Source organism: Salmo trutta, chromosome 2 (genome assembly GCF_901001165.1).
Source record: "Salmo trutta chromosome 2, fSalTru1.1, whole genome shotgun sequence".
NCBI classification, from domain to species: domain Eukaryota; kingdom Metazoa; phylum Chordata; class Actinopteri; order Salmoniformes; family Salmonidae; genus Salmo; species Salmo trutta.
In genome coordinates this window covers 63,238,898-63,251,904 of record NC_042958.1, presented here as the reverse complement: position 1 = coordinate 63,251,904, position 13,007 = coordinate 63,238,898, and the positions used below count along the sequence as shown (strand labels likewise).

The following is a 13,007-nucleotide window of genomic DNA, read 5'->3' as shown; positions in this document are numbered from 1 at the left end:
CCGCACCACCCTCTGGAAAGCCTTGCGGTGTAGGGTGGTGCAGTTGCCGTACCAGGCTGTGATACAGCCCGATCTGTAGGAGTTTGTCAGGGTTTTAGGTGACAAGACACATTTCTTCAGCCTCCTGAGGTTGAAGAGGCGCTGTTGTGCCTTCTTCACCACACTGTCTATGTGGGTGGACCATTTCAGTTTGTCTGTGATGTGTATGCCGAGGAACATAAAACTTTCCATCTTCTCCACTGCTGTCCCATTGATGTGGATAGGGGGGTGCTCCCTCTGCTGTTTCCTGAAGTCTTCAATCATCTCCTTTGTTTTGTTGACATTGAGTGAGAGGTTGTTTTCCTGACACCACACTCTGAGTGTCCTCACCTCCTCCCTGTAAGCTGTCTCATCGTTGTTGGTAATCAAGCCCACTACTGTTGTGTCATCTGCAAACTTGATGATTGAGTTGGAGGCATGCGTGGCCACGCAGTCGTGGGTGAACAGGGACAACAGGAGGGGGCTGAGCACGCACCCTTGTGGGGCCCCAGTGTTGAGGGTCAGCGAAGTGGAGATGTTGTTTCCTACCTTAACCACCTGGGAGCGGCCAGTCAAAGTCCAGGACCCAATTGCACAGGACGTGGTTGAGACCCAGGGCCTCCAGCTCGATGATGAGCTTGGAGGGTACTATGGGGTTGAATGCTGAGCTGTAGTCAATGAACAGCATTCTTACAAAGGTATTCCTCTTGTCCAGATGGGATAGAACAGTGTGCAGTGTGATGGCGATTACATCGTCTGTGGATCTGTTGGGGTGGTATGCAAACTGAAGTGGGTCTAGGGTGGCCGGTAAGATGGCGTCGTGGTCGGATTTGCCCAAGGGAGGGCAGGGGAGGGCTCTGTATGCATCGCTGAATTTAAAGTAGCAGTGATCGAGTGTATTACCACCGCGAGTACTGCAATCAATATGCTGATAGAATTTAGGTAGCCTTGTTCTTAAATTTGCTTTGTTAAAATACCCAGCTACAATAAATGCAGCCTCAGGATATATGGTTTCCAGTTTACATAGAGTCCAGTGAAGTTGCCGGAGGGCCGTCTTGGTGTCTGCTTGAGGGGGAATGTACAGAGCTGTGACGATAACTGACGAGAATTCTCTTGGGAGGTAATATGGCCGGCATTTGATTGTAAGGAATTCGAGGTCGGGTGAGCAGAAGGACTTGAGTTCCTGTATGTTGTTATGATAACACCATGAGTCGTTAATCATATAGCATACACCCCCGCCCTTCCTCTTCACAGAGAGGTGTTTAATCTCTGTCGGCTCGATGCATGGAGACGACCGCTGGCTGAACCGATTCCGACAACATATCCCGAGAGAGCCATGTTTCCGTGAAACAGAGAATGTTACAGTCTCTGTTTCTCTGGAAGGCAACCCTTACTCGAATTTCGTCTAACTTCTGGTCAAGAGACTGAACATTGGCGAGTAGTATACGCCGCTCTGTCGGCCCCTTTTGCAGCGCTGTTGTTTTGGGTCGGCTTCTGTGATTAGATCCATTGTCCTGGGTGGTGGTCCAAATAGAGGATCCGCTTCGGGAAAGTCGTATTCCTGGTCGTAATGTTGGTAAGTTGACATTGTTCTTATATCCAATAGTTCTTCCCGGCTGTATATAATAAGGCTTAAGATTTCCTGGGGTAACAATGTAAGAAATAATACTTAAAAAAACAAAATACTGCATAGTTTCGTAAGGACTCGAAGCGGGGCGGCTATCTCTTTCTGTGCCATCTTGGTGGTAGGCTACTCCCTGCTGGGATGTAGCCTACCATACTTTGACTATGTATGTGTGTGTTGTACTATTGAACATGTCAACTAGGCTAATTTATACACTCTGTTGTTCCCCTTCTGCAGTGTCCTCATAATGTCCACAAACTGGATGGTTACATGTGTGAAGCTGGCCAGGTAACTGAATCCAACATAAAGGCTTTTATGACCACATTTGTGTCTAGATTTGTCTCTTTTTTGTAGATATACAAATAATACTGTACCTCTAATACATATAATACTCTCTTGTACTATCTCTTCCCTTCTCTCTCTCTCTCTCTCTCGATCTCTCCTTCTCTCTGTCTATCTCTCTCACTCTCTCCTTCTCTCTCTCCCAGGGTCGTTGTTTCGGAGGTCGCTGTAAGACCAGAGATGGACAGTGCAGAGGTCTCTGGGGCCACAGTGAGTAATAACAAAGATTATCTATATACTGATCTGGTCTGACCGCTTTAACAATGGAAATGGCCATCCATGCTGTATCACAACCGGCCGTGATTGGGAGTCCCATCGGGCGGCGCACAATTGGCCCAGCATCGTCGGGGTTTGGCCGGTGTAGGCCGTCATTGTAAAATAATAATTTGTTCTTAACTGACTTGCCTAGTTAAATAAAGGTTCAATAATATATATATTTTTTTAAATACAATTTAAAAAAAAATATTTGCCTGCTTTTCTACTTTTAATGTTACTGCCCTCTGCTGGATATGTCTGGAATTGCATGGCAGTGCAATTTATAGGTCCACATGAATCTATATGATAGGTCCTGAAATACTAGCAGTTGTCATGTTATAATTCACACCACACATTTATGATGATGATGCCATGACGTTGCCGTCAGTTAAGTACTGCAATAAAGTATAGCAAAGTGAAATAACATGGTGCTGCAAAATGTGTGTGTGTGCTTTTGCGTGTGTTTCAGACTCAGCCGACCGTTTCTGCTATGAGAAGCTAAACTCCGAGGGCACAGAGAAGGGCAACTGTGGCCGTGACTCCAGTGGCCAGGGCTGGGTGCAGTGCAACAAGCAGTGAGTGGCCACGGGCCTCTTTAAAACCGCACACTTTCTTATGTACATCGTGTACCTCACTCTCAAGCACACGCCATGTTTGACACATTGTCCTAGGCAGAAACTTCTCTCTCTCTCCCCCTCTCTTTTTCTTTCTCTCGCTCCCTCCCCTCTCTCTCTCTCCCTCTCTCTCTACTCCCTCCCCTCTCTCTCTACTCCCTGCCCCTCTCTCTCCCTCTCTCTCTACTCCCTCCCCTCTCTCTCCCTCTCTCTCTACTCCCTGCCCTCTCTCTCCCTCTCTCTCTACTCCCTGCCCCTCTCTCTCCCTCTCTCTCTACTCCCTCCCTCTCTCTCCCTCTCTCTCTACTCCCTGCCCTCTCTCTCCCTCTCTCTCTACTCCCTGCCCCTCTATCTCCCTCTCTCTCTACTCCCTGCCCTCTATCTCCCTCTCTCTCTACTCCCCTCCCCCTCTCTCTCCCTCTCTCTCTACTCCCCTCCCCCTCTCTCTCCCTCTCTCTCTACTCCCTCCCCCTCTCTCTCCCTCTCTCTCTACTCCCTGCCCCTCTCTCTCCCTCTCTCTCTACTCCCTCCCCCTCTCTCTCCCTCTCTCTCTACTCCCTCCCCCTCTCTCTCCCTCTCTCTCTACTCCCTGCCCTCTCTCTCCCTCTCTCTCTACTCCCTGCCCCTCTCTCTCCCTCTCTCTCTACTCCCTGCCCCTCTCTCTCCCTCTCTCTCTACTCCCTGCCCCTCTCTCCCTCTCTCTCTACTCCCTGCCCCTCTCTCTCTACTCCCTGCCCCTCTCTCTCCCTCTCTCTCTACTCCCTGCCCCTCTCTCTCCCTCTCTCTCTACTCCCTTCCCCTCTCTCTCTACTCCCTGCCCCTCTATCTCCCTCTCTCTCTACTCCCTGCCCCTCTATCTCGCTTTCTCTTCTTCTTCCGTTCTCTTTCTCTCCCTCCCTCTGTATGTTTTGTTCTCCCTCCTCTCAGGGATGTGCTCTGCGGGTTCCTGCTGTGTACTAACATGTCTGCTAAGCCGAGGTTTGGAGATCTGCAGGGGGACCTCACCAGCCTAACCATCTACCACCAGAACAGATACCTGGACTGCCGGTGAGACCCAGAGAGAGAGAGAGAGAGAGAGAGAGAGAGAGAGAGAGAGAGAGAGAGAGAGAGAGAGAGAGAGAGAGAGAGAGCGAGAGAGAGAGAGAGAGAGAGAGAGAGAGAGAGAGAGAGAGAGAGAGAGAGAGAGAGAGAGAGAGAGAGAGAGAGAGAGAGAGAGAGAGAGAGAGAGAGAGAGAGAGAGAGAGAGAGAGAGAGAGAGAGAGAGAGAGAGAGAGAGAGAGAGAGAGAGAGAGAGAGAGAGAGAGAGAGAGAGAGAGAGAGAGAGAGAGAGAGAGAGAGAGAGAGAGAGAGAGAGAGAGAGAGAGAGAGAGAGGAGAACAAGTGTAAGTGACAGAGGAATGAGGTTGAGGTGAAAGTGAGAAGGAGAGAAGAGGAAGAGTTCAAAAGAGCGATAAAGGAGAGAAAGAGCGAGGTCAACTGATCCTGTAAGGAAGGAAAGGCTGAGAGTTAAACAGACACCTCGCTATCTGCCACAGTGATCAAATCGGTTTGATGGACTGTTGTTCGAGTAACCTTACCGTGTGTGTGTGCTTAAACATTTTTACACTCAAGCAACAGTAATGATTTCTTGCAGTTGTGTTAATTCACATGATGTTCTCGTACACTGATTGCTTGCAAAGTTACTTTTATATTTCAAAATGCCCTAGTTTGAGTATTTTTGAAGTATAAATATGTGACACATAAATATTCTTAAAGTATATTATGATGCCAGTGCTTTTATTTGGGCCGGAGCTGTCAGGAGCGCAGTATCAGCACCTCTAATTTCGGGTGAGTTACGCACCAGTACCTCTATAAAACAAAGTAGCCTATCGTTGGCCTAGATTCACACACTGAGGCAAAAAATGTAGATCAAAGCGGGATCCGCATTGAATAGCGAGCGGGCATTCATTTCCTGATAACTGATTTGCGGCTAGTCTGTCAATCTGTGCGTAACAGTAGACCGTTCCAGATTGTGCCAACCTGTGCAACGTGACGCACTCTTCCAAATTGTCCAATTTTGTAAGGTCATGGAAATGAGTTTCTGAATTTTTGTTCATGTAATTCATGAATGCACACTTTTACATATCAGTTATCATTGGAATGACTCTTCAGTGCCTGTCTGTGTGTGCCAGTGCGAGTGGGCCGTTGCCGGGAAGAGCGAAAGGGCGACCTTTCAGCAGCGGGTATAAAATAATGACGGGCAACAGACTAACTGTTATCTCGCTAGTTAACTATCGCTAACTAAGCATTCATGTGGTTGTCGACTTTCCACCGGCTCTATAGTAGACGGCCTAAATAAATCTGCACCGTTGGGAAGATGGGGATTCCCCTCAGTTAGACAGTAGGCAGCGACGTAATTGCGACAACGTTACAAATATTCTAATAGCCTAATTGACAAATAACTTGCTGTGCATAGATCTCACCTGAAACATGAATATTTGAGCCTTATATATAAACACATATAGTTAGATAGCCTATCTTACTTTGAAATAGCCTACCTTTTCCGTTTGATCCCGGATAAATTAGGGAATCCTTTTTTTTTATAAAGACCAAAGTATTTGGTTGTAGTGTTTTAGTATTTTATATGAAGGGTGGTAACCATCCTCCAGGAGAGCTTAATGGCTTTTGTTCAAGATCTGGTCTAACCACATTGTAGCCTAAACATCAGCTGCTCAACGGGACCTTGGTAAGCAGACTTGGGTGTTTTCAGGGCTGGATCAAAAGCCAAGCCTGCACACCCAGGAGCTGCACAGATAGAGGGTTGACCAACTGTTGACATGTGACTAACAGTGCAGTTCTACTTTGGGTGGGGGGGTTTAAGTGCCTTGATCAATGGCACAACGGCAGGAGATGGAAGGCCTGCATGGGATCAGACATGCAGCCTGCCAGTGTAAAAAATGCTTTTTCATGTAGGCTATAATAATAGTAAATCAAATTTGGTTGAAAGTCATGGAGAACTCATGGAAAAGGTAACAGAGGAACCTGTAACAGAGGAACCTGTAACAGAGGTCTCTATAGCAAAATGTAAGTTGTGATTTTCGGTGGGCATAGTCTAATGGACCGACTTGGAAAAAGACAGCTCCTCCACCTCTTTCATCCCAAGTCAACTTCTTTCATCCCGAGTCGAGCACTGGACATGCCAATATGATGAGCGTCGTTCAGTTAGTGGCCCATTCTAACCACCTGGTCCTGTGTTGGTTCAGTGGAGGCCACGCGGTGCTGGAGGATGGCTCGGACCTGGGCTACGTGGAGGACGGGACGCCCTGCGGTCCCAACATGATGTGCCTGGACCGTCGCTGCCTCCCCGTGCCCACCTTCAACCTCAGCACCTGCCCCGGAACCAGCATCTGCTCTCACCATGGGGTGAGTTGGACCGCTATGTTGTGGAATCACTTGGGGAGGTTTGGATTAGCAATGTGTTGATCTGGGTCACCAAGCAAAAGAAAAGAAAATAGAGGGACTGCTATTGCTATGGTGTGCCCTACTGAACACACACACACCTGAATTCAGAGCTGTTTGGGTTGAGTGTAGGATTTGTATCTAGATCGATACTACTTGGTTGTTGTTCATGATATGTATTCCTTAACTGTTCTGATAATGCTATACATGTTAATTCACACAATGAATGGATTGATTGTTGAAGTCATGTTCTTGTGGTTTTGAATGCTATTAGATTGTGTAAGTAATTTTTATCGACCCCCCCCTCCCCAGACCTGCAGTAATGAGGTGAGGTGTATTTGTGACGCGGACTACACTGGGAAAGACTGCAGCGTCTATGACCCCATCCCTGACCCCACACCTCCAGAGGGCCCTGAGAAATATAAGGGTTTGTAACTTGCCACTCCCTACATTAGTATACTATCTATAGTACTATGTCTCAATGTCCACGAGGGGTGGGGATTATCTTTTTTTAACATTTTATTATCAATGTATTGCTTTAATAGATCTGAAAAATCAGCAACCGTTGCTTTCATGATTACTGAAGAACGCACAGAAAAAAATGCATTTTTTGAAAGAATGATGTTTAGCAACAACAGCTTGCCAATGCAAATTAATAGCGACCGTTCTATTATTCTACGGCAGGCCTCTATGAAAGTTTTCAATTTGGATAACAAGGAGAACTACCTTGAGAAGTGCTGGAAAATGAGCACAAACACTGGCAACCTCAAGAAAAGGACTTTGGGCGTTGTGAAATCATGCACAAGTCACTTTATGAAACACACAAATGAAATTGGTGCGGTACAGTGGGAAGGGCAGTAGATATACATTTGGAATGAACATGTTTTGTTTATTGGAAAATTCTAGAAGCCTCAGTGAGGTTTTGGGATCGAGACATTGTTTCCTTCTCTGAGGCAATTGAAAAAAGTTAGCACAACATTTGAAAAGAGATGAGCGATTAAATAAAGAAATGAAATGACATTGAGTGGACAAGGCAGTAAAATCAGAACTGAACATTTTACTATGGGCCGATCCTTTTTGACACACTTTTCGACATCTTCCATACATACCCATTTGATCAGACATTTTGATAGGAAAAACAATCACTCGCAACATGACGGTTATATGCAATTTAAATGGTTGTTGTTTAAAAATATACATATATAGAGTAGATGAATGTATAGTTTTTATTCCACATTGCTAAAAGGAAAATCAAATTTAATGAATAAAAAGCAAAAATCCCCTCCAATCTGAAACTAACATTTTAAAAGCCCCCTTTGCTGGGTGGAGATTATTTCTGCAGAAATGAAGTAACAGGCGTTTACCTGCCACACTTACCACTGCCTCAATGATACACCGTTTTTATTTCTATTAGATTGCTTGAGCTGATGAAGGGTGCATTCATGTAGTCTCAACCCGGTGCTCGTACGTACGTAAGGTCACCGGTCTGTATATGATCATGATATAAATATTGATTTTAAACTCCTGAAATGGACAGGATGCTTACCAAACCTGCTATCCAGCTGGCCAGTTAGCTCATATCCTTCAGCACAAGGAAAATAAACCAAAAATCATCCCGACTTGCAAACTGACTTTAACTGGTTTTAATAGTCAGAATCGACACACAAATATTTTATATACAGTGTCTTCAGAAAGTATTCATACCCCTTGACCTATTTCACATGTTATATTACAGCCTGAATTCAAAATGAATTACATTATTTTGCTTCTCACCTATCAACACACAGTACTTTATAATGACAAAGTGAAAATACACTGCTCAAAAAAACAAAGGGAACACTTAAACAACACAATGTAACTCCAAGCCAATCACACTTCTGTGAAATCAAACTGTCCACTTAGGAAGCAACACTGATTGACAATACATTTCACATGCTGTTGTGCAAATGGAATAGACCACAGGTGGAAATTATAAGCAATTAGCAAGACACCCCCAATAAAGGAGTGGTTCTGCAGGTGGGGACCACAGACCACTTCTCAGTTCCTATGCTTCCTGGCTGTTTTGGTCACTTTTGAATGCTGGCGGTGCTTTCACTCTAGTGGTAGCATGCGACGGAGTCTACAACCCACACAAGTGGCTCAGGTAGTGCAGCTCATCCAGGATGGCACATCAATGCGAGCTGTGGCAAGAAGGTTTGCTGTGTCTGTCAGCGTAGTGTCCAGAGCATGGAGGCGCTACCAGGAGACAGGCCAGTACATCAGGAGACTTGGAGGAGGCCGTAGGAGGGCAACAACCCAGCAGCAGGACCGCTACCTCCGCCTTTGTGCAAGGAGGAGCACTGCCAGAGCCCTGCAAAATGACCTCCAGCAGGCCACAAATGTGCATGTGTCTGCTCAAACGGTCAGAAACAGACTCCATGAGGGTGGTATGAGGGCCCGACGTCCACAGGTGGGGGTTGTGCTTACAGCCCAACACCGTGCAGGACGTTTGGCATTTACCAGAGAACCAAGATTGGCAAATTCGCCACTGGCGCCCTGTGCTCTTCACAGATGAAAGCAGGTTCACACTGAGCACGTGACAGACGTGACAGAGTCTGGAGATGCCGTGGAGAACGTTCTGCTGCCTGCAACATCCTCCAGCATGACCGGTTTGGCGGTGGGTCAGTCATGGTGTGGGGTGGCATTTCTTTGGGGGGCCGCACAGCCCTCCATGTGCTCGCCAGAGGTAGCCTGACTGCCATTAGGTACCGAGATGAGATCCTCAGACCCCTTGTTAGACCATATGCTGGTGCGGTTGGCCCTGGGTTCCTCCTAATGCAAGACAATGCTAGTGGCTGGAGTGTGGCTGGAGTGTGTCAGCAGTTCCTGCAAGAGGAAGGCATTGATGCTATGGACTGGCCCGCCCGTTCTCCAGACCTGAATCCAATTGAGCACATCTGGGACATCATGTCTCGCTCCATCCACCAACGCCACGTTGCACCACAGACTGTCCAGGAGTTGGCGGATGCTTTAGTCCAGGTCTGGGAGGAGATCCCTCAGGAGACCATCCGCCACCTCATCAGGAGCATGCCCAGGCGTTGTAGGGAGGTCATACAGACACGTGGAGGCCACACACACTACTGAGCCTCATTTTGACTTGTTTTAAGGACATTACATCAAAGTTGGATCAGCCTGTAGTGTGGTTTGCCACTTTAATTTTGAGTGTGACTCCAAATCCAGACCTCCATGGGTTGATAAATTAGATTTCCATTGATTATTTTTGTGTGATTTTGTTGTCAGCGCATTCAACTTTGTAAAGAAAAAAGTATTTAATAAGATTATTTCTTTCATTCAGATCTAGGATGTGTTGTTTAAGTGTTCCCTTTATTTTTTGGAGCAGTATATGTTAGAAATGTTAGCAAATGTATAAAAAATGTAATTCAGAAATATCTCATTTACAAACAGTAAGTATTCACACCCCTGAGTCAATACTTTGTAGGAGCACCTTTGGCAGCGATTACAAGTCTTTCTGGGCAAGTCTCTTTTTGAGAGCTTTCCACACCTGGATTGTGTAACATTTGCCTATTTATTATTTTCAAAATTCTTCAAGCTCTGTCAAATTGGTTGTTGATCACTGCTAGACAACCATTTTAGGATCTTGCCATAGATTTTCATGTAGATTTAAGTCAAAACAGTAACTCGGCCACTCAGGAACATTCACTGTCTAATTGGTAAACAACTCCAGTGTAGATTTGGCCTCGTGTTTTAGGTTACTGTCCTGCTGAAAGGTGAATTCATTTCCCAGTGTCTGGTGTAAAGCAGACTGAACCAGGTTTTCCTCTAGGATTTTGCCTCTGCTTAACTCTCTTCAGTTTATTTTTTATCCTGAAAAACTCCCCAGTCCTTATCAATTACAAGCATACTCATAACATGATGCAGCCACTACTTTACTTGAACATATGGAGAGTGGTACTCAGTAATGTGTTGTATTGGATTTGCCCCAAACATAATACTTTGTATTCAGGACAAAAATTGTATTGCTTTGCCACATTTTTGGCAGTATTACTTTAGCGCCTTGTTGCAAACAGGATGCATGTTTTGGAATATTTGTATTTTGTACAGGCTTCCTTCTTTTCACTCTGTCAATTAGGTTAATACTGTGGAGTAACTACAATGTTGTTGATCCATCCTCAGTTTTTTCCTATTAAAGCCATTAAACTCTTAACTGTTTTAAAGTCACCATTGGCCTCATTGTGAAATCACTGAGCGGTTTCCTTCCTCTCCGGCTTTCAGCAACTTAGTTAGGAAGCACGCCTGTCCATTGGAAATGACTGGGTGTATTGATACACCATCCAAAGTGTAATTAATAACTTCAACATGCTCAAAGGGATATTCAATGTCTGCATTTTTTTCACCCATCTATCAATAGGTGCCATTTGTGAGGTATTGGAAAACCTCCCTGGTCTTTGTGTTTAAAATTCACTGCTCGGCTGAGGGACCTTACAGATACTTGTATGTGTAGGGTACAGAGAGGAAGTAGTCATTTAAAAATCATGTTAAACACTATTATTGCACACAGAGGGAGTCCATGCAGCGTATTATGTGACATGTTAAGCACATTTTTACTCCTGAACATATTTAGGTTTACCATAACTAAGGGGTTGAATACTTATTGACTCAAGACATTTCAGCTTTTCATTCTTTTTTATTAATTTGTAAATATTTTGAGAGAAAAAAATTCCACTTCCAAATTATGTGGTGTTATTGTTTGTTGGCCAGTGACAAAAAAAACTACATTTAATCCATTTTAAATTCAGGCTGTAACAGAACAAAATGTTGAAAAAGTCAAGGGGTGTGAATACTTTCTGAAGGCACTGTGAAACTACTAAATACTCCTGTGCTTATAATGGATTTAAAAAAGCAGCACCGTTCAGTTTTTGTGTTTTGCGGAGAGAAATTCCCCAACTCGAAGCAGCATCAGTTATTTCCTTGTAGTTTGGTCCTGAGACATGTAGACCCTTCTGAGCACGTAAGACAGAAATGGGTTTAACGGGCAGAAGTATCACGTTGTCCTCTTCTCTAACAACATCTTCTCTCCAACTGTTCAGAAGGTGTACGGCGTTTCTTCTGGTTCTCTGAAGTCTGCTGGGTGGTCTTGTTTTTTTTTGTTGGTCCTCCCTCTCTTTTAACCCCCCCCCCCTCCCTCTACACAGGTCCCAGTGGCACCAATATCATCATAGGCTCCATCGCAGGGGCAATTCTGTTGGCAGCTATAGTCCTAGGGGGGACCGGATGGGGATTTAAGTAAGAGTTCTATCTGGAATGCCTCTGAGTGTTTACATTCCTGTGTGCTTCTAACAGCAGACACGCCTTCCCGCAAGCGCCCATCGAATGCTTATTTTAACCCAAAAATGCTCACGCATGCTACTCTATAGGTGCCTGCATTTATGCCTACGTTATACATCATACGAAATGAATGCATGTCAAAAGGTCTCAATGCATACTGTATGCTTCACTCGCTACTCAGTTCCTGCAAATACCGCAGGTGGAGCCTGGATGCTTACTTTACCTTACAACACATGCAATGCCCACTGAATGCTAATTTACCTTGACCTCTGACCTACATTTTCCTGTCTGTAGTGGCCAATCCTGCTCTGCATGGCTGTCTTGGATGCTTTCCTATTGCTTTCTCAATGAATGTGTGTGCTATGCTTATGCAATTGTATGCTATACGCTGACATGCTTGTATACTATGCAAGTGATTTTTCCCAAATGGTAGGTGATGGCAGTCCTGTACTGTTGTCATAGAATCCTGATTCTTTGCCTGTCTGTTCTTGCGCTAAGTTTCTAGCAAAGCAGGGACTGCATGTGTTCATATCACTTCAATATGACCCATAGCCAAAAGGTAAATTCTCTCTCTCTCTCTCTCTGTCTCTCTGTCACTGTGTTGCCATGGATACAGGAACATCCGAAGAGGAAGGTACGACCCCGCCCAACAGGCTATGGTCTGATGGGAAATCATCCCCCATGTTTCATTCACCCTAGTCCCCAATCCTATAGTTCCTCATCCATATAGGCACCTATGCTGCCATCTCTATCCTAACCCACTTCAATTAGGCTAGTCCCACTATTTCTAGTCTCTTGTCCTAGTACCCAAATCCTGGGTGCTAGTTTGTAAAGTTTGCTTAATTTTTGTATTACACTTCAATATAAAAATGTACTTTCCATGTCCTAGTACCCTATCCACGCCTGTTAAATCCCATTTCACACCCTAGTTTCTTACATATGTATACTATATAATACCACTATCTCACTGTGCTCCTCCCAATGGACTTCACTATCATTCATATGGACACTTTCCCAGATATAGGTTAAGGCCTAGTCCTGGACTAAAATGCACTTTTAATGGAGATTTTTTTAAATCGAGGACTAGGCTTAATCTGGGTCTGGCAAACTGGTCTATAGTGTTTAGCCGCTATCTGTATAGGCGCTTTGCGTTTTGCATCCCACAGCCACATATCACACTGTCGTGTCAGCCCACACTGGCTCTGTATGGTTGACTTCGATTGGCTGTCCTGGATACCCAATCAGATGAGGCAAATAAAAGCTGAACAAGTATTTTTGAAGTGAGAGAGTGTCGGTTGTCAATAGTACATCACACAAATATTTACAAGCATTAAGCCGATGGATCGCCTGGTAGTAACCCTATGGGCAGTGGGCCCTCTCTTTGACACAGT

General features: G+C 45.0%; 1 protein-coding gene across 2 annotated transcripts in view; it reads left to right on the top strand.

Annotated features, from left to right (window-relative positions):
* LOC115160555 (disintegrin and metalloproteinase domain-containing protein 11) overlaps positions 1-13,007 on the top strand; it is a 49,640-nt gene that overhangs the window by 32,739 nt on the left and 3,894 nt on the right. The window contains exons 18-25 of one of the 2 annotated variants that reach the window (XM_029710726.1): positions 1,880-1,930; positions 2,131-2,194; positions 2,709-2,814; positions 3,781-3,900; positions 6,096-6,255; positions 6,604-6,718; positions 11,484-11,574; positions 12,233-12,250. In XM_029710726.1, coding sequence (XP_029566586.1) covers positions 1,880-1,930; positions 2,131-2,194; positions 2,709-2,814; positions 3,781-3,900; positions 6,096-6,255; positions 6,604-6,718; positions 11,484-11,574; positions 12,233-12,250 — 725 coding nt within the window. Of the gene's footprint in view, positions 1-1,879; positions 1,931-2,130; positions 2,195-2,708; positions 2,815-3,780; positions 3,901-6,095; positions 6,256-6,603; positions 6,719-11,483; positions 11,575-12,232; positions 12,901-13,007 lie in introns of those variants that run through there. The other variant, XM_029710721.1, reaches the window with a different exon arrangement.